Source organism: Erinaceus europaeus, chromosome 6, assembly GCF_950295315.1.
Source record: "Erinaceus europaeus chromosome 6, mEriEur2.1, whole genome shotgun sequence".
Taxonomy (NCBI): domain Eukaryota; kingdom Metazoa; phylum Chordata; class Mammalia; order Eulipotyphla; family Erinaceidae; genus Erinaceus; species Erinaceus europaeus.
This window is the reverse complement of record NC_080167.1, coordinates 52260856-52286939: the sequence shown is the minus strand read 5'-3', so window position 1 is coordinate 52286939 and position 26084 is coordinate 52260856. Positions and strand designations below refer to the sequence as shown.

General features: G+C 42.8%; 1 protein-coding gene across 3 annotated transcripts in view; it reads left to right on the top strand.

Moving 5' to 3' along the window:
• Nucleotides 1-25392, top strand: part of FAM107B (family with sequence similarity 107 member B) — a 215851-nt gene extending 190459 nt beyond the window's left edge. For all 3 annotated transcript variants that reach the window (XM_007532069.3, XM_060192211.1, XM_060192210.1), the window contains 3 exons: nucleotides 13234-13417; nucleotides 20972-21122; nucleotides 22825-25392. In XM_007532069.3, coding sequence (XP_007532131.1) covers nucleotides 13234-13417; nucleotides 20972-21122; nucleotides 22825-22941 — 452 coding nt within the window. In that variant the 3' untranslated portion in view covers nucleotides 22942-25392. The remainder of the gene's footprint in view (nucleotides 1-13233; nucleotides 13418-20971; nucleotides 21123-22824) is intronic.
• Nucleotides 25393-26084: the final 692 nt, after the last annotated feature.

Here is a 26084-nt window from a genome sequence, read left to right as displayed (position 1 = left end):
GTTTTGTGCAGGTTTGAATTTGGTGAATACAAAGTATACTATAGAAATATGGCTTGACTTACCCCACTAGGGAAATATAGAAACAGGTTGTGAGTATGAATCAAACTGTCAATACCCATGTCCAGCGGAGGGAGAAGCAATTACAGAAACCAGACCTCCCACCTTCGATACCCTAAAATGATCCAGGGTTCATACTTCCAGAGAGTTAAAGAATAGGGAAACTTCCAGTGGAGAGGATGGGATGTGGAACTCTGGTGGTGGGCATTTTATGGAATTGTACCCCTCTTATTCTACAGTCTTGTCAACCATTATTAAATCAATAAGAAAGAAATGTGGCTTGATTCTAAGGTAGTTTTTAGGATTCAGACTTAAATTAATTATGGTGCAGGATATGCCTGGCATAGATTCTTATATATGCTTCATTTCAACTGATCATATATGTTATGAATGATTCCTGACTAAATACATCTCGAGAACCCCTAGATTTGGAGGTTGAATTTAGTAAAGTCTAGTCCATAGTCTTCCATGTGACTTCTCTAGCTAAGACTCATCTAAGGGTAGAGTTGGGACGAGAGGCTATAGCCTCACTACCAATGAGATTTCATGTCCATGGTTTTGGGGAGCAGGGTTCAGTGGTAGTAGAGGCCATGGTAGATGACATGTGGAGTCCAAGTGGATTATTCTCTCCAGGTCTTCCTGACCATTGAAAATTGGTTCAGAGGTCTGCTGCCCTGGGCTGTATTCTCTGCAGTAGAGAGCAGCAGACAAGCCCAGTGCTTCATTTTTATTTGAATGTCCCAACTAGGTAGTAATCTCCAGGGTCATCTGGTCCTGCCTTCTCTTTTTACAGATAAGAAAGTTAAATAATTGATTATTTTCAATTAAATTTCACTTCATAAGTTTTTTAAATCAGATAAATGACCTTGGCACAATATTGCCCGACTTTTCTTTCCTAATGCCGAGCTTTTGAGAACCACAGGGGCTAAGCTAGACCTGCTGCTTGGCTCTGGACACTGAGATGACTTCAAGTCAAGCCTACAACCCCCAGTCACAGATAGCCCAGTGTGTTTCTCTTCAGACCTGCATACCCTGGTCACATAGCTAAAGGCTTCAAAGTCACCTTGGAACCAGTAATAACTCTCTGCTGGTGTCAGTTCCATTATTTTCTAGAATTTACATTTCCAGTTCTCTCTGTGTAATTAAAAAAAAAAGTCCTTTTTCCTTTTAGTGAAAAAACATTTGACACACGTTTTCTTTAAAATATACAACAGCTGCTGTAAACACACATGGTGCCTTCTACCACGGGGTGACACTATGAGGCCACTGAACACTTCTGTGGCAAAGCCAAGGGTCCCCAAGCATCAGAACTCATCTGACTGCTTTCTTGAGGAGAGAGAACTCTTGAATCATATAATGGTCATCTACCTACCACATTTTTTTTTGGTAAGTGTGTTCTATTGGTTTTTTTTTTTTTTTCTTTCCTCCTCCAGGGTTATTGCTGGGCTCGGTGCCTGCACCATGAATCCACCGCTCCTGGAGGCCATTTTTTTTCCCCCTTTTGTTGCCCTAGTTGTTGCAGCCTTGTTGCGGTTATCATTGCCATTGTTGACGTTGCTTTGTTGTTGGATAGGACAGAGAGAAATGGAGAGAGGAGAGGGGAAGACAGAGAAGGGGAGAGAAAGATAGACACCTGCTGACCTGCTTCACTGCCTGTGAAGCGACTCCCCTGCAGGTGGGGAGCCGGGGGCTCGAACCGGGATCCTTACACCGGTCCCTGCGCTTTGCGCCACATGCGCTTAACCCACTGCGCCACCGCCCGACCCCCGTTCTATTGGTTTTTAATTTTTTAAGGTTATTTATTGAGAGAAGGGGCACTGTAGCATCACTCCGGTATATGTGGTGCTGGGAACATCATGCACACTCATCTTGCACTCCATCACTGCGACATCTCCCTGCAACGTGAAGGCCAGTGAATTTCAGTCACTCAGCTGCTAAGCAGCTGTGTTTCCATCTCTTTGAAGCCTGTGCAGACACGAACATTAATTACTTCATGGGAATGTGTATGCAGACCAGTGCACCAATGTCTGGGCTGCACCAGACAGTCATCATTCTGTGGCAGAGATTCATTGTTTACACACAGCAGCTGCTTGTCACAAACTTGTAGTGTAGGTTTTATTGTGTCGTGTATAGAAAGGTAGATACTAGGTTTCCAGTCCTGGCCATCAGCTTGTCTCTAACTCATTATGTGTTCCTTCAATGGGGGCAGAGAATTTATTTAGATCAGGGATTGGTCTCCCCTCTGCTGTCTGGGGCTTCTATAAATCTGAATTGGACACTCATGACTAGACCTGAGTATCATCTGGTCAGATTTAGCTGGACAGTATGTGGAAGGTGTACTGAGCAATTTCTGGAGATAAGGAATGAGTGGTCAGATCTTTGTTTTGTGAATTTAGGTTTTTTTTTTTTTTTTACTAGGACATTGGGAAATTAACCCAGGACCTCAAACATGTATAATATTGTTGAACCACCTTCTGACCCAATTTTTTACACTTACGTTTTTGAGAGGGAGGGGAAGTAGAGATACCACAATACTGCTCTCCCATCCAAAGGAGTTCCCTTTGGTGCTGTTAATGGTACCCTCACATATGGTTCCAGGGATCAAATCCAGGTCCTCAGGGCACAATAAAGCATAAATTCTACCTGCCTCTTAGCCCCCCCTCCCCCGCCCACTGGGAAAAAAGTTTTTAATGGACATGGGCATAAGTAACCTGAGAAATATTAACAGTATCTGTTGGCTACTTTGAGGCACTAGGAAAGCATTTAGGGAATGTGCCACTTCATCTGGATACTCTGATGCTTCAGTTTGTCCACTCCCTGGCACATTTTTGTGGAATGTCCCTTGTGTGACTCAAGCACAGACCAGGGATGCCTTAGGGAGAAAAACCACACCTGCTGTCAGCCCCATAGATTCAGGGAAGATGCCCAGTGATGTCTCTGAAACAGATTTCATTCATGGTGACTCCCTGATACTCTCTCCATGTACCATCATAGGATAGTGCTGAGGGAGGCAGGCAGACAGGCCTCTCCTATCTTCCCTGTTGTCATCCAGGAAGTTGGCTTTCAAGTCAGGGAGGTGCTGGTTAGGGAAAGACCCAGGACAGTAGGCCTTAAGCAGTGAGGGGAGCCCTCAAAGTTCAGGAGACCCCTCAGATGAGAGTGTTCTTATGAATAGGAATAGACTACATAGGCAGTGATCATTACTTTCAGTTTCCCTTCTGTGATCTTTTTTAGTTAGCTGCTGGCACAGGTGGCTTCTTGCTTTTGGTTGCCTCACAGATCTTGCCAGGTTCATTGACTTATAAGAACATCTGAGTGGCAGTGGCACTACTGCCAGCCCCACAGATAGTAGCTGGAAGGGAAATAAATGCTAAGGCCCTTTCTTCCAGGTTGAAATCTCTCTAGATGAATGCTTAGGTTTTCTTGGAAATGAACCCCGATGCACTTGTGTCTGCCTGAGAGACCATTCCTGTGATGCAGGTGGAACTGGTGGATGGAGACATACAGAATCTAGGATCCCAGGCTCTTAAGATATGGGATGCCCCACACACCTGCACTGCGTGCTACCACCCACCAAGATGACATGAAACTTTAGGCTCTCCCTGCTTTCTTTTGGATGTTAGCTGTTGGGGACTAAGGTCAAGGAGCTTTTCCCCTGAAGCTCTCTAGAATCTTCCCTGGAAGTGGAGGGAGGGAATGTGAAGAACTCCTGCTTTTTCTTGAGCTCTAGAACATGTTTGGGTCTCTGAGAAAAAAAAAAATCAGCTCTGCTGTCTGCATCTTCCACCATTTTGCCTTCCTATCCTGGGCCTACTGACATAAGTCTTTATTTTGTATTAGCTTTGTTCTGCTGAAGTCTTCGTTCTTTTCTTACACCCACCGCGCACTGTTTGTTTTTGTTCTTAATGTCTGTAGCTTGAATGGGTGTTAGAACCACTGAGTGTTACCAGTGAGGTCTGTGGATCATTATTTTGAACTTGGTGTTTATGAGGAAACTAAGGTCTAGAGAAAAGGTGGGTTTTGTATGCTAACTCCCCAGACCCCTGAATGAAATACATAATGATGGTGGCCCTGTAGTGTGGCTAAGAGTAACTCTCACTCATTGAGTTCTCACAGACATGCCAGGGACTACAGTTGTTACATCTGCATTTCTCTCAGTTCTTGTTTTTGTTTTCATTTTCTCAAGTGGTATTGGGGACTGAGTTCAACTTTTTTTTTTTAATCTTTATTTATTTGATAGAAATAAATAGGAAGGGCGGCTATATAGAGAGAGAAAGACAGAGGCATCTGTAGTACTGCTTCACTGCTTGTGAAGCTTCCCCCTGCAGGTGGGGACTGGGGGCTTGAACCAGCTCATTGCACATGGTAGCATGTACACTCAAATTAGTGGTCACCACCTGGCCCCCGAGTTCAACTACTATTTCTTCTTCCTCTTCCTCCTGCTCTTCTTGTTCTTTTTAAAGAACTCTGTCACTATTTATTTTTATTATCTTTATTTATTGGATAGAGACAGTCAGAAATTGAGGAGGGGGAGATAGAGAGGGAGACAGACAGACACCTGCAGCCCTGCTTCACCACTTGTGAAACTTTCAACTTGCAGGTGAGGACCGGGAACTTGAACCTGGGTCCTTACTTATTGTAACATATGTGCTTAATCAGGTGTGCCATCACCTGGCCCCTGAGTTCAACTTCTTGACCCTCAGTTCTCCCATTTGTTGAAGAGTATTACTAGTTTATTAATGTTTAACTCTGTTTCCTCCCTAGCAGTTCCCCCCTTCTCTCTCTCTCTCTTTTTGCCTTAAATCTCACATGAGTAAGATCATTGGTTTTTGTTCTTCTCCTGGCTTATTTCACTTAGTTGGTTTCCTTTTAGTTCTATCCATGTTGTACCAAATGAGGCAATCTCATCTAAGTTTTCAAAAGGTATAGGGAGATGGCACTGTGGTAGAGGGTGAAGTGTGCTGGCACCTATTTTGGGGAGATGTGAGACTACTGCTCTAATGATAGTCTTGTAAATTATTATTTCCTTAATAAAGTTTTTAAAGATTGTTGTCAGAACCCTTACCTAGGGCAGGTAGTGGGCATCATGAGCCTTATACACTGGAGGAAAACTGAAGTTCAGCAATAAGGGCCAGATGCCCAGTGACTCTCAAACAGATTCCGCTCATGGTGAGTCTCTGGTGCTTTCCATGTACCCTAGAACAGTGCTAAGAGAGGGAGACAGACCTCCTCCACCTCCCTGTTGTCATCATGCAAAAGACATAGGGCCAGGTGGTGGCACACCTGGTTAAGCACACACATTTTAGTGTGCAAGGACCCAAGTTCAATCCCCTTTCCCATCTGCAGAGGAGAAGCTTCTTGAGTGCTGAAGCAGTGCTAGATCTCTCTCTCTCTCTCTCCCTCCCTCTCTCTCTCTCTGTATGGATATATATATATATATATATATATATATATATATATATATATCCACCTCTCCACCCAACTTCTCTGTCTGTATCCAATAAATAAATAATAAGTTAATTGATTATTTTTAAGGACATTATCTTATTTGTGGCATCACTGCCACCTACTGGTATTTGTCCTCACCGAACAGGTTTATCTTTGTCAGCAGCCTGCCTTCTATCATCCCTGTGTTTCTTGCCTTTGCTGGTTTTTTCCTCCTCCTTCCCCATATCCTAAATATAAAATATGTGCCTTTAAAAATATACATTTTTGAGGGATGGGAAAATGATGAGAAAACAAGTTTGGTATTTTCCCAGGAGCACCACACTTTGGCATTTGTACAGCAGTGTGCTCACAGCCAGTTTATCCAGTTAGAAGTCCCAGTGGGAGCGGAACTGGGTGGGACTGAAAATGTTGACATTTCTGCAGGGGTGCAGATTGCCCTGATTGTCTCCTCTCAGCTTTGGCTCAAGTTTGTGGGACTTCTGTTCTTGATACCTTTGGGTATTGGGGTTTCATTCTCTTCTGGTTTAAGACTGAATGTATAGGTTTCATTCTGGACCAGGCAGATCAGTCATTTGTCAGTGAAACCCATTGCTGTTGGAGAGAAATTTGTGTCATCTTACCTCACTGCCCCCTCTCAACTGGTCTCCCTGTGGGAACCACAGGGGCATTATCAGGGGCCCAGGGAGAGAGAGTCCTGCCCTTTGCAGGACTGCAAAGTTGGCTGGCTGCCTGTAATCTTAAATGGCTTGCACTTTTTAGATTATCATTGGAGTGTTGCTACAATCTCCAGGAGGTAACCTACTAATCAAATACTACTTGAAGATAATTACTTTCCATTTTCCAGAGGTAGCTGTTGCAGCTTAAAAGTGTAATTGTTTAGCTTTGGTGGTTATAGTGCATCTGCGAACTGTACATTTCTGTTCTATAGTAGTTTTCAAAAGGATTCAGATATTAGTGCTTCAAGGGGGAGTTAGATTTAAAGGGATAAGATAAAGCCCAGTAGTGGAATATCTACTTTGAATGTATAAGGCCCTATGTTTGACTTCTAGCTCCATCAGCAGCAAAATAATACTTAGGTAAAATAAAACATCGAACTCTGTATGTTCTGATTTATTCATCTCATAGGATTAAAATTTATATTTTATCCTTTTGATGTAGACATGTGCAAAATGAACTCCTATAGCCAAAATAGTGTGATGGGGAAACTCAGATGCAATACATATTGATGCTATTAACTCAGTAGTGATTTATTTACTTATTTTTGGCTCTGTCTACACTACAAATCCACTGCTTTTGTAGCCATTTATTTAATTTTTTTGGATAGGACAGAAAAATTGAGAGGGGAGATAAAGATAGAATGATAGATACCCGCAGAACTGCTTCGCTACCTGCAGGTGGGGAGCTGGGGGCTCGAACTGGGATCTTTGTGCTTTGTACTATGTCCACTTAACCCAGTGTGCCACTGCCTGGCCCCCATGATTTTTTTTTTTAAATAAGAATTGCTGTTCAGTTCTGGAAAGCAGTCACCACAAGAACTCAGGATATGTAGAGAGCTGGGCCTGAAAAAAAATATTTGGAAAGAAAAAAGAAAAGGAAGGTAGTTAGGAAAAGAAAGAGAGAATGAAAGAAAGAAAAAAGAAGGAAGGAAGGATCAAGGTCCCCAACCAAAGCCATCTCTGAGTTTCCTTGTCCTCTGTGACTGGAATTTTAGCAGGTATTTCCTTCTATAGATTAATAGAAGTTGAAGGCAGAATTCTCAGCAGGACTGCCTGTCAGTGAGTAGTGTTGGTATCTGTCTTACATGCTGCCCTGTGTTGGTTACTTCTCTGCTTAAAATCTGCCGTCTTTATCTTAGAACCACGTGAACCCCCCCCCCCCACATACACACACACAATCAGACCTGTCTCTTCCTGCTGCACTCCTAAGAGTTGTCCAGAACTCTGTGCAGTACCTTAAAAGCATGTATTTACTTATTCATTTATATTTGTTTATTGTGTGTGTATCACACCAGGGCTTTGTACATGTGAGATTTCTCTGGTCCTGAGCCTACTCTTTAAATTATTTCATTTCAAATATCTATTTGGAGAGAGACCTAGAGGGAAGTTACCACAGGAAGCTTCCTCTGTGTCATGGCACTCCCATGCACTTACAGCCTGGCCACATGCATAGCAAGACATGTGTCTTACAGGGTGAGCTATTCTCCTAATGCGATAGACTTTCTGCTTTCCAAAAGGTTCTTAATGACATGAATGGATCTTAGAACCAACTGAGAGGTCTGTGGGTCAGTTGCTTGAATTTGTTGTTTGTGAAAAGGTCTAGAGAAGTGGAGTCTGTGTGCAGAGTTTTTCAGATTCCTGAATAATATATGTAATGGTGGTATTAGTGTGGCTAAGAATAGCTTCCCTTTACTGAGTTCTCACAGCCAGGTCAAGGATATATTTCTATCAGTTCTTACAACACTCACTTCTATAGAGGCAGAACTGAGGGTCAGAGAAGTTAAACTTAGTTCCTGATCTCAGTTATATTTCTCCTACACTGAACCATGCCTCCTTTTCCTTTCTTGACATGATTCAGAAAGGAAGGAAGGAAGGAAGGAAGGAAGGAAGGTCTGTAAGTGAATTGCTTGACCAGAGGAGTGAATATGACAAGAACATCTTCATCCTTATATCTGGAAGAATGTTTTCTTGTCTTAATAATAACACTCGTTTAGAAAGTACTTTTGTTTTGTACATTTCTCCTCACCTTTCCTGTCAGACTTCTGGATGAGGAGATGCTTAGTGGGGACTCAGCCCTTCGTCTGAACTGTTAGCATTTGATCTTGTAGCCTTGGACTCCAGACAGCTCAGGACTCCCTCTACTGGTGGTGAACCTGACTCTGTTACTACACTTAAGCAATGTTTAATCCAGTGCCAGGAGTGTACACATAGACTAGATGTGGTCTTTGCAGATGAAATGAAGTCATGCAGGGTGGAGATCAGGGAGCACTAGGAAAAGGGGACAAAGGAAGTTCCAGAGTTGGTTAGTGGTCAGAGAGTTTGCAATGGGAATTAGGAGAGGCTTCAGTTGACAGTGCGATCTAGCTTTAATGGCAGCCCAGGGACTGGTTAGGAGAGGATTAGCATTGCCGTCCAGGGAATGGTGCTGGCTAGGGGGCCAAGGCTGGTGGGGGGGGGCATAAAGATGCTTGTATAGATGCTATTCATGTTGAGCTGGAGGCTGGCTTTGTGAATGGATGAGCTCCCTTAAGATGAGAGTGGTCTTTCCAGGCATGGTAGCAGTGAGGAAAAAGATTGACTGGCAGAGGGAAGAGAGTAGAACATGCAGGTCTGTTAGGTGATCACGACTCTTGGGAGCAGAGCCACTGGCAGTGGCCAGAGCCTGAGTCAAATCCATTACCCCCAGCACCACCATGAGGACAGCAACACACAGAGGTTGTTCCCCACCCCCTTGTTGCCACACAATCTTCCCCCAGACCGTGGGGAGATAGTAGACTCCTCCAGCCTCCTCCACTTGCAGGTAAGGTCTACACGTTCCTGAGATGCTCCTGGGCCTTCCTTCCTAGCTTCAGTTGGGAAGAAAGGCAGAGAGAAAGGAGAGAATGTTTACATTGCCAGTTCAGGACTCGACGAACCTCACTCCATTAGGGCCCGGGATGCAACCGTGTTCACCACATAACTTTGGGAAAAGAAGCTCTTACCAGACAGGAAGTCTAGAGAGAAACCCAAGACACCCCACACACCCCACACAAGAACGTATTTCCCATATTCAGAACCAAAGCCTTTAAATTCTGCACCTTGAAGGCTCAACCTTGTACTGACCTCCAGGGTGGGATAGTGGGACCTGGTAGAAAAGGGGGACAGGAACAGTGTAAGAGGACAAAGGGGGTAGTTCATCGATGTAGGCATTCACAGACAATTCCAATCATCAGATGGGTTATTCTCCCATACCGAGCAATTCTCTGCTGTCCTACAGTTCAGCCCTGTTCTATCTCTGCCTGTCAGGACATAATGTCAGATTCCACAGGTTAAAGGTTCATTCCTGCCAGACTACAGCCCCCTCCCACCCCAGTTCTTCAGTTGTCACCAGTGCTTCTGACCAGTTGGGAAAGCCAGAGGTTCCCACAGCCTCTCCTTGGGTTTGATGAATTTGTTGGGAGCCCTTGTAGCTCAGGGGAGCACTTAGAAGATGTAGCAAAGGACATAAATGAAACAGTCAAATGGAGAGATTCAAAAGAGTTCTGGGAGGGTCCTGGGTGTAGGAGTGTCTGTCCTTATGGACTGGGGTTAGGGCACCCTCCCAGCATGGGTTAGCTTGTCATCCTCAGAAACTTACCACACCCCACACGGGGGATTTTGTGGAGAATGCCTCATATAGGCATGAACAGATATTAACTCTGTTTCCAGGCCCTCTTTAGATAATGGAGCATGGGACTAAGAACCCTGAGAGTTCCTAGTCCTGATTTGGTCTGCCTTGTGAACCGGCCCACCCTGAGCATCCATCCAGAGTGGCCTCCACGGAACTCAAGATGTTCGAAGTGCTGTGTTACAGCTACTGATGAAAATGCCATGGTGGAAACCAGACTTGACACCAATCTCCCATCTTTTCTATTCTATCATATTAGCTAAAAATGATCAAGTCAAATCTTGTAACTTCTTTGCTCCAAACCCTGAATGACTCCCCATTTTCCTCAGAATTCTTACAGTGACCTCCAAATTCTTACCCATCATCTGCTTCCTTCTCCACCTCTTGAGCCTCTGCAATGCCTCTCTGTCCTCACTGGCCACCAGCCCCTCTGACTGGCTTGACCTCAGAGTAGTAAGGGATCATCTGCTCCCTGTTTCTGGAAGGCTCTTCCACTACCTGTCCTCAAGCCCCCAAATCTCCTCCTGCTCCCTCATACACACCCACACACCTCCACTCCTGCACTGACCTTAGGAAGCAGTTACCTGTTTGGATGTTATCATGGAGACTACCCAGGGCTTATAGCAGAGAGACATCCTTTTATGGCCATCTGTAGGCTTTCTTGTCTACTGATTAACTAGAACACCAAAGCTGTGCCTAGCGTTTAAAGCCAGTGGGAGTGCAGAGCTGGTGCAGCTACAATCTAGGTCTGGGAGCTCTCTTGTGTTCTGTGGGGCAGCGGCTTCAAGTCAGGCTGGCATGATGGGGTCACTGATTCACTTGGTTCAAGGTTTGTCACTTTTGTCACTTTACATCTGGGCAAGACTTTCAGGCTTTCTTATTGAAAACGTCATATAGGTGACATTTTTTTAAATGTTTATTCCCTTTTGTTGCCCTTTTTGTTGTTGTTATTGTTGTTGTCATTGTTAGATAGGACAGAGAGAAATGGAGAGAGGAAGGGAAGACAGAGGGGGAGAGAAAGATAGATACCTGCAGACCTGCTTCACTGCTTGTGAAGCGACTCCCCTGCAGATGGGGAGCCGGGGGCTCGAACCGGGATCCTTATGCCTGTGTTTGCTCTTTGCGCCATGTGAGCTTAACCTGCTGTGCTACCACCCGACTCCTACAGAGGTGACATTTAAGGGATGTTGGGTGAGATTTGTTGCACATACATTATCATTAGGTAATTTGGGGCTTCAGTCATGCAGTTTTGCCTAAAATATATAAGCAATGACATATAGTGTTTCTCTTTCAGCTGATTCATTTATCCTCTGGATTTATGACGACCACTGCTGTCATTGGGATTTGGTCACCATGTGTTTTCTTTTTTCCTTCTTTTCCTTTTCTCCCTCCACTTTCTCTCTCTCTCTCTCTTTCTTGCATAGAAAATGAGAGAGAAAATTGAGAGGAAGGGAGAGAGGGGGGCAAAAAAAGGACACATACAACACTGATCCACTCCTCATGCTCTCCACCAAGTGAGGACCTGGGGCTTGAACCCAGATCTTTAAATATGGTGAGCCATGACTTGGCGCCTGCTCTCCGCATTCTTACCCACTTAATTTTCACAAGATGTTTTAAAAATGTATATATATAATTTATTTTTATCAGAGGAGAGAGTCACACACACAGGGACCAGAGCACTGCTCAGCTCTGGCAAATGGTGGTGCAGGGGACTGAATCTGAGCCCTCAGGTGTTCAGGTCTGGTACATTGTCACTGTGCTTGAGGTTGTGTAGAAAGAGGGACTCTATTACAATGTTGGTGCAGCCCCTTTGGAAAACTGTATGGAGAATACTTAAATAAAAATGGAATTTCATTATGATCTGGAAATACCACTCCAGAGATGCTTTTTCATGGAAGACCTCACCACACTTTGCACTGAGTGCAGATTGGATTCAGTTCCACATGTGTTCAGCTTCTGCCATGGCTCAGGCACTTTGCTGAGGACCTGGGGAATTAAATTGGGAAAAGAAGGGATGCTGAAGGGGGCCAGGCAGTAGTGCACTGGGTTAAGCACACATAGTATGAAGCTCAAGGATCCGTGCAAGGATGCTGGTTTGAGCTCCCAGCTCCCTACCTGAAGGGGTGGGGGTAGTTTCACAGGCAGTGAAGCAGTGTTGCAGATGTCTTTCTCTCCTCCTCCTCTCTGTCTTCCTCTCCTCTATTTCTCTCTGTCCTGTCCAATAAACAAATGGGGGAAGGGAGAACGGACTCCAGGAGCAGTTGATTTGTAGTGCAAGTTCTAAGCCCCAGTGATAACCCTGAAGAGGGAAACACACAACCTACCCTCCAGGAGCTTTTCTCACTGGGGAGAATACACAGACAGATTCAGAGCTCTGGCTGCCACCTCCCTGCTCAGGGGGCTGAACCCAAAGAGCCTGTGGGGCTCTGCCTAAGCAGCCCATTAAATGACTTTTCTAAATGTTCCATGACAACCCCCTCCTCTGATATAAAACAATAAAATCCCAGAGGTGACATCTGAGGAGAAAGATCTGTAAGACTGTGAGTAGGAAGAAGTCTACCAGTGCACTTGGGTCTGGGGAGAGGACCCCACTAGAAGTCTGAGATGTGGTGGGGGACTGCCCTGTGCTCTGGAGGCCTGTCACTGACCCAGTGTTGTAGCTGAGTTCACTTCTGGTGTCTGTTTCTCTGGCAAGGTGTAAGGAAGCAATAAAGGACCTGGGTTGGTCACTTGGCTTCTAGATATGACCTTTGACTCAGTTGAACCAGCATTGACCAGGGTCTGATGGGGGGGGGGGGGGGGACTCCTTTATTTTCATTAAACAGGCAACACAAAGCAAGCAACTGCTCTGTTTCTTTTACCCCCAGTGACCTTCCCAGAGATGATAGTTTTTAGTGAAGTGGGCAGAGGAGGTGATGTTTTGTTATTTTTTGTGCCTCCAGGGTTATTGCTGGGGCCTGGTGCCTGTACTACAAATCTGCTGCTCCTGGGTCCAGGCCATTTTTTCCCATTTTTTGTTGCCCTTGTTGTCCTTATTATTGTTATTGTTGGCATGCTGCCATTGTTATTGGATAGGACAGAGAGAAATCAAGAGAGGAGGGGAAGACAGAGAGGAGAGAGAAAGGTAGACACCCGCAGACCTGCTTCACTGCTTGTAAAGTGACCCTCTTGCAGGTGGGGAGCCAGGTAGACTTGAACCGGGATCCTTGTGCTTCACACTATGTGCGCTTAACCCACTACACTACTACCCGACCCCCAAGGAGGTGATGTTTTCACAAGCTGGACATAGTCTTTGTTCTGTAGGGACTACATGTGGGAGAGACATTGGAGAAGACCCCACTGATGGTGAATCTCTTTGTGTTTCAGACAGCCTGCTTGAGGACGCAGATCCGAAGGACACATACCTCATTCCAAGAAGCATCATGGCTGAGCCAGACTACATAGAAGATGACAACCCTGAACTAATTAGGCCGCAGAAACTTGTCAATCCTGTCAAATCTTCCCGGAACCATCAGGATCTTCACCGAGAACTTCTTATGAATCAGAAAAGGTGAGGTGGTTTTTTTGAGTCATGTTTTTCCTAGAGGACTTTTTTTTTTATGTAACTGAGAAATGAACTAAGAGCCTCACATATGCATGATACTACTGAGTGCTCTCTTAGCTACCTTTAAAAAAAAATTCTATACACTTGGAGAGGAGAGAGAAATAGGCAGAAAAAGATTGAGGAGGGAGGGAGGAAGACTGCAGCACTGCTGCACTGTCCATGGAGTTCCCGTGGTGGTGTCCATGCTCCGACCCTAGGCTTCATGCTTAGAAGATATGCGCTTTACCACGTGAGTTATCTCTCAGTCCTTATTTGAGAGCATTTAGACTTCCTTTAGAATTGTTTTTAGATCATCTGAATGATGCTGGATCTGAGTTGTGAGGCTACATGGCTCTTCTAACCACTTTTGCTGATTGAATTGAGGTGAGGCAGATGGAGTGAATGTTGACCCTTCCTGTCTTCCTGTCTGCCTCTAAATGTCACTCGTGGTTTAAGTGAAGTGAGAGAGATCTGGACCAGGTGGCCAAGGAAGTGGCACAGTGGTAGAGCATATCACTTGCCTTTGTGAAGTCCTAGATCTAATCCCCATCCCCACGTGTGCTGGAGTAATGTTTGAGTCTTAATCAGTAAACAAACAAACAGATCAAGTTGAGAATTAGGGTAAATTTGGGAGGGATGGCGACAACTGTGCTGGCTTGTAAACAGATCCTAGAATATGGAGGTAGTCCTGCCTGGGAACCATATCTGCATCTTAATGAAGAGACTTGCATGTTTTGACTTTCAAAAAGAGTTGCAGTTGCCACTTAATGGTTTTGTGATCATCTTTACCTCTTGAACTTCAGTTTCATTCTCTCAGGTTGTACAGATGTTCCCAGTGTCATCAACAGGAAAGCTTCTGGAGGTTTCCTTTTTTGTAGTTGAAAGGTCAGTGTTCAAGAACTCTTAAAAAGTAAGAATATTTCTAGTATAATTTAGAGAGGCCTTCTTCTCCTCCTCCTCCTTCTCCGTATCCATCTCCTCTTCCTCCTCCTCCTTTTTATTGCCAATTTTATTGCTGGGGCTTAGTGCTTGCATGACAAATCCACTGATCCTGATAACAATATTTATTTATTTTTGATAAGACAGAGAAATCAAGAGGGACACCTGTTTCCTCTGCAGGTGGGGACAGAAAACTTGAACCTAGGTCCTTATGCATGGTAATATGTGCATTTAACCAGGTGTGCCACTGCCTGGCCTCTCAAAGTCAGTGATTTCTAGTGTCTTTTGTTTTCAGTCTATTGTTTGCATGCTTTACTAGACAAATCATTTTTCGGTAAATACTTGTTGCAGTACAACTTGGAAAAAAATTGAAGTTGAAATAAGAATATTTGCTTTTGGGGAGTCAGGCGGTAGTGCAGCAGGTTAAGTGTACATGGTGCAAAGCACGAGGATTGGCATAAGGGTCCTGGTTCGAGCCCCTGGCTCCCCACCTGCAGGGGAATCGCTTCACAGGCGGTGAAGCAGGCCTGCAGGTGTCTGTCTTTCTCCCTCTGTCTGTCTCCTCCCCCCTCCATTTCTCTCTGTCCTATCCAACAACAATGACATCAATAACAACACAATAGTCACTACAATAGTAAAACAATAAGGGCAACAAAAGGAAATAAATATTTAAAAAAATTTAAAAAAGAATATTTGCTTTTGAACTCATGCAAGTAGAAATGGCTCAGCCAGAAATGTAGAAAGGACAGGTCAAACCAGATCCAAAATTAAAGATAAAGTTCTTGAAATCAGATATTACTCTTGTCCTCAAACCTAAGGAAAAATAAAGTAAGGACAGGAGGCGTTAAGCTGGTGGGTACAAGGGAATGTGTTTTTTGGTTTTGTTTTGTTTATTTAAAAAAGGAGACATTAACAAAACCATAGGACAAGAGGGGTACAACTCCACACAATTCCCACCACCAGATCTATGTATCCCAGCCCCTCCCCTGATAGCTGTCCTATTCTTTATCCCTCTGGTATGGACCCAAGATCATTGTGGGATGCAGAAGGTGTAAGGTCTGGCTTCTTTAATAGCTTCCCTGCTGAACATGGGCATTGACTGGTCAATCCATACTCCCAGGCTGCCTCTCTCTTACCCTAGTAGTGTGGGGCTCTGGGGAAGCGGAGCTCCAGGACACATTGGTGAGGTTGTCTGTCCAGGGAAGTCTGGTCGGCATCATGCTGGCATCTGGAACCTGGTGGCTAAAAAGAGAGTTAACATACAAAGCCAAACAAATTGTTGAACAGTCATGGACCTAAAGGCTGGAATAGTGCAGTGCTGCAGGGTACTCACTGCAGACTATTGTGTACTTTTGCTTTCAGTTATATATTTTGCTCTAGTTTATGGATACATGTGAGCATATGCTCTATCTCACAAGACCGGTCTATATAGGTTTTGGGACTTTGTTAGGAAGTGAACCACCTGGAATGGAATTAGAGAATACTGTGAAAGGAAAGGTCTCACCCGAGTAATGAAGCTGAAGGGTTGTCATTCCACACCTGAAGTCTCTGGACACAGTCTGAAGTGAAGCATGCTGAGGTGGTACTCGTTGCGCTGATTAGTTTGGGATCGGCAAATGCAATATTATTTGGTATGAACTGAGAGAAGTATGCAGGAAAGTGTAATTTTGGGAGGGGAATTTGGCAACACACAGGAAATTATAAAATGTGTAGATGTCCAGCTAGTAGATCTTTTTCCATGAATTGAGCCAAAAGAAATGCCTGCATGTGGGTGCAAATGGAAATGTACAAGGAAGTTCTCCAACTCCTTGCTTCCCACCTACATGTCTGTCAGCGGATCATCACATTATGCTGTACTGCCCTGTACAGATGGCTAGAGGAATAAGGAAAAGCTCTGTTTGTAAAAGTAATGACAGTATAGATTTAGTTATCTCCAGGTGCAGGAATGACAGCTGGCCCATGGGGACATGGCCTCAACATTGTACAGTTTCAGTGCCATCACTCCCTCATAGGATATAACCTAACTAGTGCTCCCATGATTAGTTTATCAGGAAAGGTTTAGGTGTGCTTGCACTTTTAACTTTACATATCTGATTATCACCCCACCTTCCCCCCCTCCTACAAGAAACACTTAACTTTTATAATAAAAAAAGGGGGGGCTTGTCCCCCTGTAATTGGTACCGGAAGCAGGCTCAGGAATAACTTAGCTGCTAAAGTCAAAAGGACTTGGGCACCTGTCTGTCATAAAGTACTTTTTAATTGTTTGTATCAGTGTTGACTACAGAGACAACTGCAGTCCTATAAAGAATGATCAAAAGTCTTTATGAAATTGAGAGCAGCTCATTTCTATTTGCCATATCTCAGATCAAATCTACTTTTCCAGTTTATATTCAAGACAGTCCTGTGATCATTGTCTGCCTTTCTCCACTCCACACAGAAAGTTAAGTGATCTGCTCTGGTCAAATCTGAACTAAATTTGTACAGCCTCTTGACTCTCATAAATGCAGACCATTTATCACAGAAGTACCATTTGCCTGAGTCTCTTGTCCCTAAATATTTTATCTTGCTGCTTCCATTGTCTAAGATCTTTGAATAGAAAATGAATACTCTCCATCAGTGAGACCCATTCCTACTTTGCCAGACAATGTCCACTTAATGTGTCAGACGTGAGAGTTTGTTCAATAGCTTCTGCATAATAGAAGAATTGAGTAGCTGTTGAGGATAATTTTTCCAGTGACATGTAGGGAAAGAAAAATGTTTGAAATTTAAATTATGCAGATAATTCTTATTCCTAAAATTTAAATCCCCAGTTCTGTGTGTACTACCAAATAAAGACTAATAGTCATGGAGCTGAGTGGGTCTTTACTCAGATTATTTGCAAACATTCTTTCCTTTGATCCATGACACATTGCTCTATTATGAATATAATAACTTAACTATGCCAGTCACTAAGATTTAATTTCTAGAATATTCTGGCTGTTTTTCTGTCTGCTTGATCAGCTCTTAAAAACATAATAAAGTCACATAGTAACAGTCTCTTGTTTCACTGGAAATTTGGCTGAATTCAATTTTTGATGGGGGAGATGCCAGAAAGATGGAACCTGACGCTTTACATGTTTATTTATTGTTATCCTCCTCCTCCTCCTCCTCCTTTTTCTAATCTAGATTTTTTTCTTTCTTTTTTTAAAATTTTATTTATAAAAAGGAAACACTGACAAAACCATAGGATAAGAGTGGTACAACTCCACATAGTTCCCACCACCAGAACTCTGTATCCCATCCCCTCCTTGATAGCTTTCCTATTCTTTGACCATCTGGGAGTACAGATCCGAGGTCATTGTGGGATGCAGAAGGCGGAAGGTCTACCTTCTGTAATTGCTTCCCCTATGAACATGGGCATTGACTGGTCGATCCATACTCCCAGCCTGCCTCTCTCTTTTCCTATTGGGGCAGGGTTCTGAGGAATCAGAGATCTAGGACACATTGGTGGGGTTGCCTGTCCGGGGAAGTCTGGTTGGCATTATGCTAGCATCTGGAACCTGGTGCTTGAAAAGAGAGTTAACATATAAAACCAAACAAATTGTTCACTAATCATGAACCTAAAGGCTGGAATAGTTCAGATGAAGAATTGGAGGGATAATCCTTCTTCTACCAGGAGTTCTGTTGATAAAAATTGGGCAAGTGGAGCCATGTATGCTGTGTTTACTTTGTTCTTTGTCTTCAGTGCCGGACTGTACTGATCTTTGCTCTGTAGAGAGCTTTGAAAAGTTATTCATCATGATTTTAAAAAGACAAGTTGGGAGTTGTGGTAGCGCAGCAGGTTAAGCTCACGTGGCACAAAGCACAAAGGACTGGCATAAGGATCCCCGTTCAAGCCCCCAGCTCCCCACCTGCAGGGGAGTCGCTTCACAGGCAGTGAAGCAGGTCTTACAGGTGTCTCTTTCTTTCCCCCTTTCTGTCTTCCCCTCCTCTATCTATTTCTCTCTGTCTTGTCCAACAACAAAATCAATAACAACAACAATAATAACAAGGGCAACAAAAGGGAATAAATAAATATTTTAAAAAATTCTAAAAGTTTCAAAAAAAAAGAAGACAAGTAGCTAGAAGAGATGTCAGCATCAAGAAAATAGGCAAGTCAGTGAAACAGAGAGAGTAATGTTGAAGATTTATTTAGATACATGAGGAACTTGGAAGAAATCGAGACTAGCACATGGGTGTGACTTTTCTGAGCAGAACATACATTTTGAAGTTTGGGATTTGACTCAGCAGTGACTAAGATGGCTCCTTGTCGCTGAATCACAGGGATTGACTGAAGTAGACACATGAATCGATAAGGCACAGAGTGGTTGAGAGAACAGAAAGTTCTGGGGAAGGTACTTGGACTGCTCCTTTTCAGCAGTTTAGAAACTGAGTGACTGATCAGGAGTGTCTGTGTGTAGGCAGATGTGGATATGCTGTCACTCATCCTGTGCTGCCTGAAACTGACAGTGTTTTTCCTGTTTCTTGATATGCTTCATTTTTACTGTAAATGCCCTCAGAACATTTTTATATCAAGTTGAGATTACTTTAGAGTTGGCTGAAGTAAATACAGAATATGGAGGAGAAGAGAGAAGCTGTCAGGAATGAGGGTTGTCAGCAGAGCCATGGGAAGCCAGGCTAAGAATCCTGAGGAAATGGAGGCCAGGAGAGGCCTAGCTCACAGTTACACAGGCTGGCAGTCCTACCTGAGGGTGTCCTTCTCCTGACTCACCTCTGACCTTGTATTGCTGGGTAGTGTTGCTGGGCAGTGACTTAACAAGTTTTTATGTGTTGTTTTCTTCTGTTTGAAGAGGGCAGCTCAATATTCTCCTTAGAAATGTAGTAAATACAGGGGCCAGGTGGTGGCGCACCTGGTTGAGCGCACGTGTTACAGTGTGCAAGGACCCAGGTTTGAGCTGCTGGCCCCCACCTGCAGGGGGAAAGCTTCACAAGTGGTGAAGCAGTGTTGCAGGTGTCTTTTTGTCTCTCTCCCTCTCTATCACCCCCTTCCCTCTCAATTTCTGACAGTCTCTATACAGCAAATAAATAAAGATTTAAAAAATTATATAAAAAAGAAATGTAGTAAATACAACATGTAAAAAAATGTAGAAATCTAACTTCTGTGTATCTAAACAGGGTCAGCAATAGAAACCCTGTATAAGGAGTTGAGGATCAGAGTTCCCTGTGACTATCCCTCACCCCACCCCCTTAATGATGAAACCCTGGATGTGCTTTTATTTTTATTTTTTTCTTCTTCTTTATTTACTTATTTTTATAGAGACAGAAGTAGAGAAGGAAGGGGAAGAGAGAGGGGTTGGGAGGAGAGAGTAAGAGTGTGTGTGTGTGTGTGTGTGTGTGTGTGTGTGTGTGAGAGAGAGAGAGAGAGAGAGAGAAAGAACTACAGCACTATTCACTGCTTGTGAAGCTTTCTTCAAAGCTTTTGCTTTGAAGCTTTCTGCAGGTGGAGACTGAGTGCTTGAACCAGGTCCTTGTACTTGGTAATGTGTGTACTTTACAAGGTGTGCCACTGCCCAGCTCCTTATTTAATTCTTTCTAAATGCAGCACAAAGGCTGTGGGGAGATATGAACTGAGCACCTTGCACATGCATGATCCCACTGATAAGCTGACTCCCAGGCCCAGTGTTTTCATTCTTTCATTTCTTTGAGAGGAGAAACAGAGAAAGAGGAAGAAGAGAGAGACACCACAGAACGATCTGCCATTCATGGAGCTTCCCCAGTGCTGTGCATGATACTTCCATGTGGTGCCAGGGTTCAAACTTCATGCATGGAAGACCCATGCTTAATTTTTTAAGTTTATTTTTATTTATTTATTTTGGATAGAGGCCAAGGGAACTTGAGAGGGAAGGGGGAGATAGAGAAGAGAGAGAGAAAAAGACCTGCAACACTGCTTCACCACTTGTGAAGCTTCCCTCCTGCAGGTGAGGACTAGGGGCTTAGTCCTGGGCCTTTGTGCACTACAGTGTGTGCACTCTACCAGTTATGCCACTACCTGGCCCCCAAGACTGGTGCTTTAAAGGGTGAGTTATCCCCCCCCCCCCCAATGCGGCTTTAGATATATAAGAACCCTCTTCCAAATTTGAAAAATTTGGGCCATCCTGCTGTTTAAATTGCTGCGCCAGTGTTTCTCTCGACTACAGTGAGTACATGGGCTGGGCTCAACACAGGAAGCATCCCCTAAAACTCCAGGCGGAAGCATCTTTTGCTCTCCTTCCCACCCCGGGTGCTCATCATACTCATCACCTTTCCCAGCCCATGCTGTCCTTATGATTTCCTTTACATACCTTCACGTCTGACCACAGTAGTCACACAGTGCACTTTAATGGAATGAATGGGTTTTGCTTATGCTTGGCAGATACTCTTGCTCTTTCTTTCATTCTCTTGAATATCTAAGACTACATGCATTAGTTATTAAGTCACAATTGCCTCTTGCTTATCTTTTTTTCTCTCCTGTGACTGTTGCTTTGAATTAAAGTTCTTTCATGAAATTATGTCTATTAACTTTTAAAATTTATTATTTATTTATTTATTTATTTTTTGCTACAGGGGTCTTGCCCCTCAGAATAAGCCAGAACTGCAGAAGGTTATGGAAAAGAGAAAACGAGATCAGGTAATCAAGCAGAAAGAAGAAGAAGCACAAAAGAAGAAATCTGACTTGGAAATAGAACTATTAAAGCGGCAGCAGAAGTTGGAGCAGGTGAGGGTGATAGGAGTGAAAAATGTCTTTTAAAATAAAAAATCAGATATATCCAATATACAGTTTGGTATAAGTTTAAAGTACTAGACATTGTTGTCATTTTCTCCGGGCTGGCTTCACGGGCAGGTAACAGATGACCAGAAACACATGGCAGAGCTGAGAACACAGTTTAATCTTTATTCACGAGCAGGCACGAGCGGGCAAACAGTCCAACACCTAATCACCACACAAAGTGCTCCTTCATCTTTCTCCTCCAGCGGTAGAGAGGAACTCAGGAAGTACGTAGGAGAGGGGGCGGGGAGAAGGGAGAAGCAGGAAAAGGCAAAGGCTAAACCACAATCTCCTGGAGGCGGGGGAGTGAGACCAAACCAATGTAACAGAAAAGACCATGTAAATAGACCACAATGTCAAGCAATGTAACAGTAGCAGAACTAGATCCCAGAAGCAGAACTAGATGCATACCAACACATTGTTAATTAGATACATTTATACTGCAGTAGGACTGCCTAAGTAGCATAGCTAACCCATAACTGTTCTGTCATATAATCACCATTTCTACTAGGTTAGAGAATACCTAATGCTAATCTTTTAATGAATTAATGCTTATTATCAAGTTTTGTTTCCTATAATCACTGTTTTTTATATTAAGATCTCCAAGATTGACTTATGTATCACTTGTGAAAAGTATATACTTGGGAGCCAAAAGCATATACCTGGGCGATAGCACAGCGAGTTAAGCGCACATGGTACAAAGTGCAAGGACAGGCATAAGGATCCCGGTTCCAGCCCCGGCTCCCCACCTGCAGGAGAGTTGCTTCACAGGTGGTGAAGCAGGTCTGCAGGTGTCTATCTTTCTCTCCCCCTCTCTGTCTTCCCCTCCTCTTTCCATTTCTCTCTGTCCTATCCAACAACAACAGCAACAACAACAACAAAAATATAACAACAGGGGCAACAAAAGAGAAAAAATAGCCTCCAGGAGCAGTGTATTTGTAGTGCAGGCACAGCCCCAGCAATAACCCTGGAGGCAAGATAAAAAAAAAAGTATATACTTGCATAGCAATTTCTCCATTTCCCAGCCATTTTACATTGTAGATGATAGTCATCATTTTACTCACTACTTTTTTACAAGTTCATTTTTTGAAGGCACACCACAGAGATATCATGCAGTTTGTCTTGAAAGAGGCCTCTTTTTTTTTTTTTGACTTGAGAAATAGAGATATTAGAGGAAGCAGAGTGTCCAAGATATGCCAGGTGTCAGTGTTTAGATCATTGCAGGATAATAGACAAAACTCAAGCAAATGGGCTAAGATATATTCTAGGTAAAGACAAGGATTCTGTTGAAGACCTATAAGAGACTCAGAAAGTATTGAATTCCTATCATTCTTGTTAGGACAGGCAATCCAACGTCATTAAGACTAGACTCACTATGCGTTAGTCTGAGGATCTTATTAGCCTTGATTTTTTAGGTTTTCATCACCTGTCATTTTGATGACTATCTCTGTGCAGAATCACCGTGTGTGTGTGTGTGTGTGTGTGTGTGTGTGTGTGTGTGTGTGTGTGTGTGTGTTTAAAGCAGGAACCAGGAGAAAATCTCTCTCATTGGGAAATTAAGTCACTAGGAATATTGGAAAGAGGATGAGTGTTCTGAAAAAAAAAAAAATTCCATTTGTAAATAATTTCCTTGTTTCTGAATTTAATTCAGCTTGAACTTGAGAAGCAGAAGCTACAAGAAGAGCAAGAAAATGCCCCCGAGTTTGTGAAGGTTAAAGGCAACCTCAGAAGAACAGGCCAGGAGGTGCCCCAAGTGCAGGAGTCATAGGTCCCCAACCCAGGCACGGACAGTGGCAGGTCCTCTACCTCCATCAGCCCGGCCAGCAAACTGTGATGGGAACAAGGATCTGGTTGTGGTTCTCCTCCAGTCTGGGGTGGACAGATCCCCTGGGACAGTTGTAGTTCCTATTCGCCAAATGAAGGACGCTGACCAGCATGTAGCATTGGAATAATGGACCGGTGTTCAGAGACTGAAGCCACAGCAACAGAGGAAGAGGACACTGGAATAAATTCTTGCAAGTTGCACTGCCTGGTTCTTCTTTCAGTCCAAGTCTAGTGGGGCACAGAGCATTTTTCCTTTTAAAACCTAAATAAAATGTGTTTCATTCTTCCATTAATGTTATCTGTTAGATGGCACAGAAGTGTGTTTGATCTGTTACATCTATTACCTATCAGTTGTGTTCTGAGGACCTGAGATTCTCTTGTTTGATCTATTACTTTTGCCCATGTTAGAATTAACAGCAGACAATATTCATTTGAGCTGTTCCCTCAAAAATTTTAGCACTGAGATACAGCACAAAGGATTAAAACTTGCTGTGAGCAAACAACAGAAACCATTAGTTTCTGCCTTGGTCCTCTTTTCACTCGTGTTTTTCTGGGGTTTGTGTATTCCCAGTGACATTCCAGCTGGGTGAAGGCACATCCTCAAAAATCTATTTGTCTCTGTGATAACTATATTTTGAGTATTTGTTTTGTTTTAAAGTTACTTGCTGAGCTAGTCCTTTTATCAGAAATGATCTCATGATCCTTTTGGATAATAAAAATTCATAAAACCTAACTTTACTTTTTAAAATGTTGAAGTCCAAATCCTTTGATTTCTTCAGAGAGGATGAAGGGAGCCCCCTGTTCCCCACCCCTTGTCTCTTGTCCCCCTGGTGGTGGGTGAGCAGAGGTGCTTTGAGTATTTTAATGTGAAACAATTGTAAATTGATCTCTAGGAGGCCTAGTTGGAAGATTTATGACATTTGTACATTTTCTCTCTTTGAAAATTTCTGATCAATGATTATATATTTCTTTGTCTTTTTTTTTCTTATAGAGACATTATTTCCCCACTGTCTTACTGAGGATAAGGTTATTGATAATGGAGATATTAATGACTACTATGCTGCCTGTCTCAGGAAAAACTGAGGCTTCCACTTTCTGCTAGCATGCTTGTCAAAGCCAGATCCAAATTAAAATCAACAGCAAGATTATCATGCAGAATCCATTTTATACTGCTGGTATGGCAGGGCATATTCAACATGCTCTGGAAGAATGGTGTGGGTATAGTATGTTCTCTTTGGAGACATGCCAGTCTGTAATCTCTGTTATTGTTATCTTTCATTAAAAGGTTCAGAGAAAGCTGGATCCTAAGCTTTTGAATCCTTAGTAAGCAGAGTAGAAATCCCCTATCTATGGGAATGCTTTAGTCTTCATAGTTGACAACTAGGCTCACATTTAGTCACAATGTGAAGAAGATAAATGTATATGGAGAGGTAATATTCTGCTAGTTAGAGAACATGTTGATTACACCTGATGTGGATCATTTATCTTATAAGCAAGTATTATTCAAATGCTTAAGTTAAAAATACTGCTCTATAATAGTTTGCTTTTCAAGGATGGAATGATAACTTTTTTTCCATCTTCCTTTTGAGAGAAGTACATCAAATGATCATTTTTAAAGTATATTTCTGATTGTATATTGACTAGAGTTATTTCTTTGTGTTTGTGGACAAATGACATGAATTGTAAAATGACAACTCAGGACCAACTCACATCCTTTTATCCAGCCTGATCCCATGTCCTGGAAATAGTTTCCCCACTTGAATTATTTGTAATTAACAGGGGAAGGTCTGGCCAAAAGAAGACTTGTACATATGATGGTGGAATGCAGAGTGGAGACCCTTTCTAAAGTTGACAGATGAAATTGGTTCACAAGCCTAAATCGATAATGGCTTTTGTCTCTAACACTGTGCAGGACATGTAGGAAGTATAAGATAAGTTTTTGCAATAAATCAGTGGAGAGATGATTTAAAAAAACTAAAATGACTTTCATCCATCTCCTCCTCACACTTAAACACTATTCAGTCCAGACTCTGAGGTCTCATGAACATCAAGCAGTTTTGTGCTTTGAGCCACATTTTGACCAAAAAATGGCTCCATTTTTCCACTCTGGTTTTTCTTAGGCTAGTTTAATATTTTATAGTCTCCTGGTAGGAAAGTAGTGTTGCTTTCTATGCTATAACAATTGACTTTATTCTTCTACTCTGAAAAATCTTAACTTGTTTGAGTGTATATAATATATATAAAGGGAGCCTTAATGGATTTGTTTTCATAATTTAATATTTTTTTGTATTTGCTCTTGTATAATTGTTTTTAATGGGAAGTATTACAGAATTGAGGGTGGACTTCTTAGAACCAAAGTTATTCTTAATAAAAATCACCACATGCTTGGACCATGGCACTGTGTCTGATGTCTGGAATGGAAAGGCTGGGGGCTCTTACATTTACTTGTTAGAGAATTGCTGGGGAAAAAAGCTTTTTTCTGCCAAGGGCCATTTGGACATATGTAACATCATTTATGGACCATACAAAATTATTAATTTACAAATTAGCATTAAATGTTACTATAAAAAAACCCATAGGCTTATTGAATTTTGAGTCCCACCTATAAATGCCTTGGCAGGGCTATATCACCTAAGTCTGGACATTCCATACCCCTGTGTTAGAGAGTGGTTCTGAGTTCTCCCTGTGCTGTTTTCTCTGACAGCCTTCTCCCCAAATCAGTTACAGCCTATTGCCTTGTGTCAGTCAAGACAGAATCTATTATGTTAAACAAATGCATGCTATAATATAATACACTTTTATACCAAATCTGTGATACTGTGGGCCAGCAGCTCCCTGCATTGAGATTTGGTAACTTGGTAGGATATTGAAATTGGAAATAATTATTTAAAAAAAAAATTAATGTTCATAGACTAGTACCTATGGCATGTCTGAAATGTGACCATGATATAAATTAGCTTATTCAGCTAATTTTATTTTCAAAGTTACTTGGGAAGGTATATACATGCCATTATTTTATTGATTAAAGCAGGGTGGAGGTCCAGGTATCTTTACAATTTTGTCTTGATTTTTCCATCCCCAACTTAT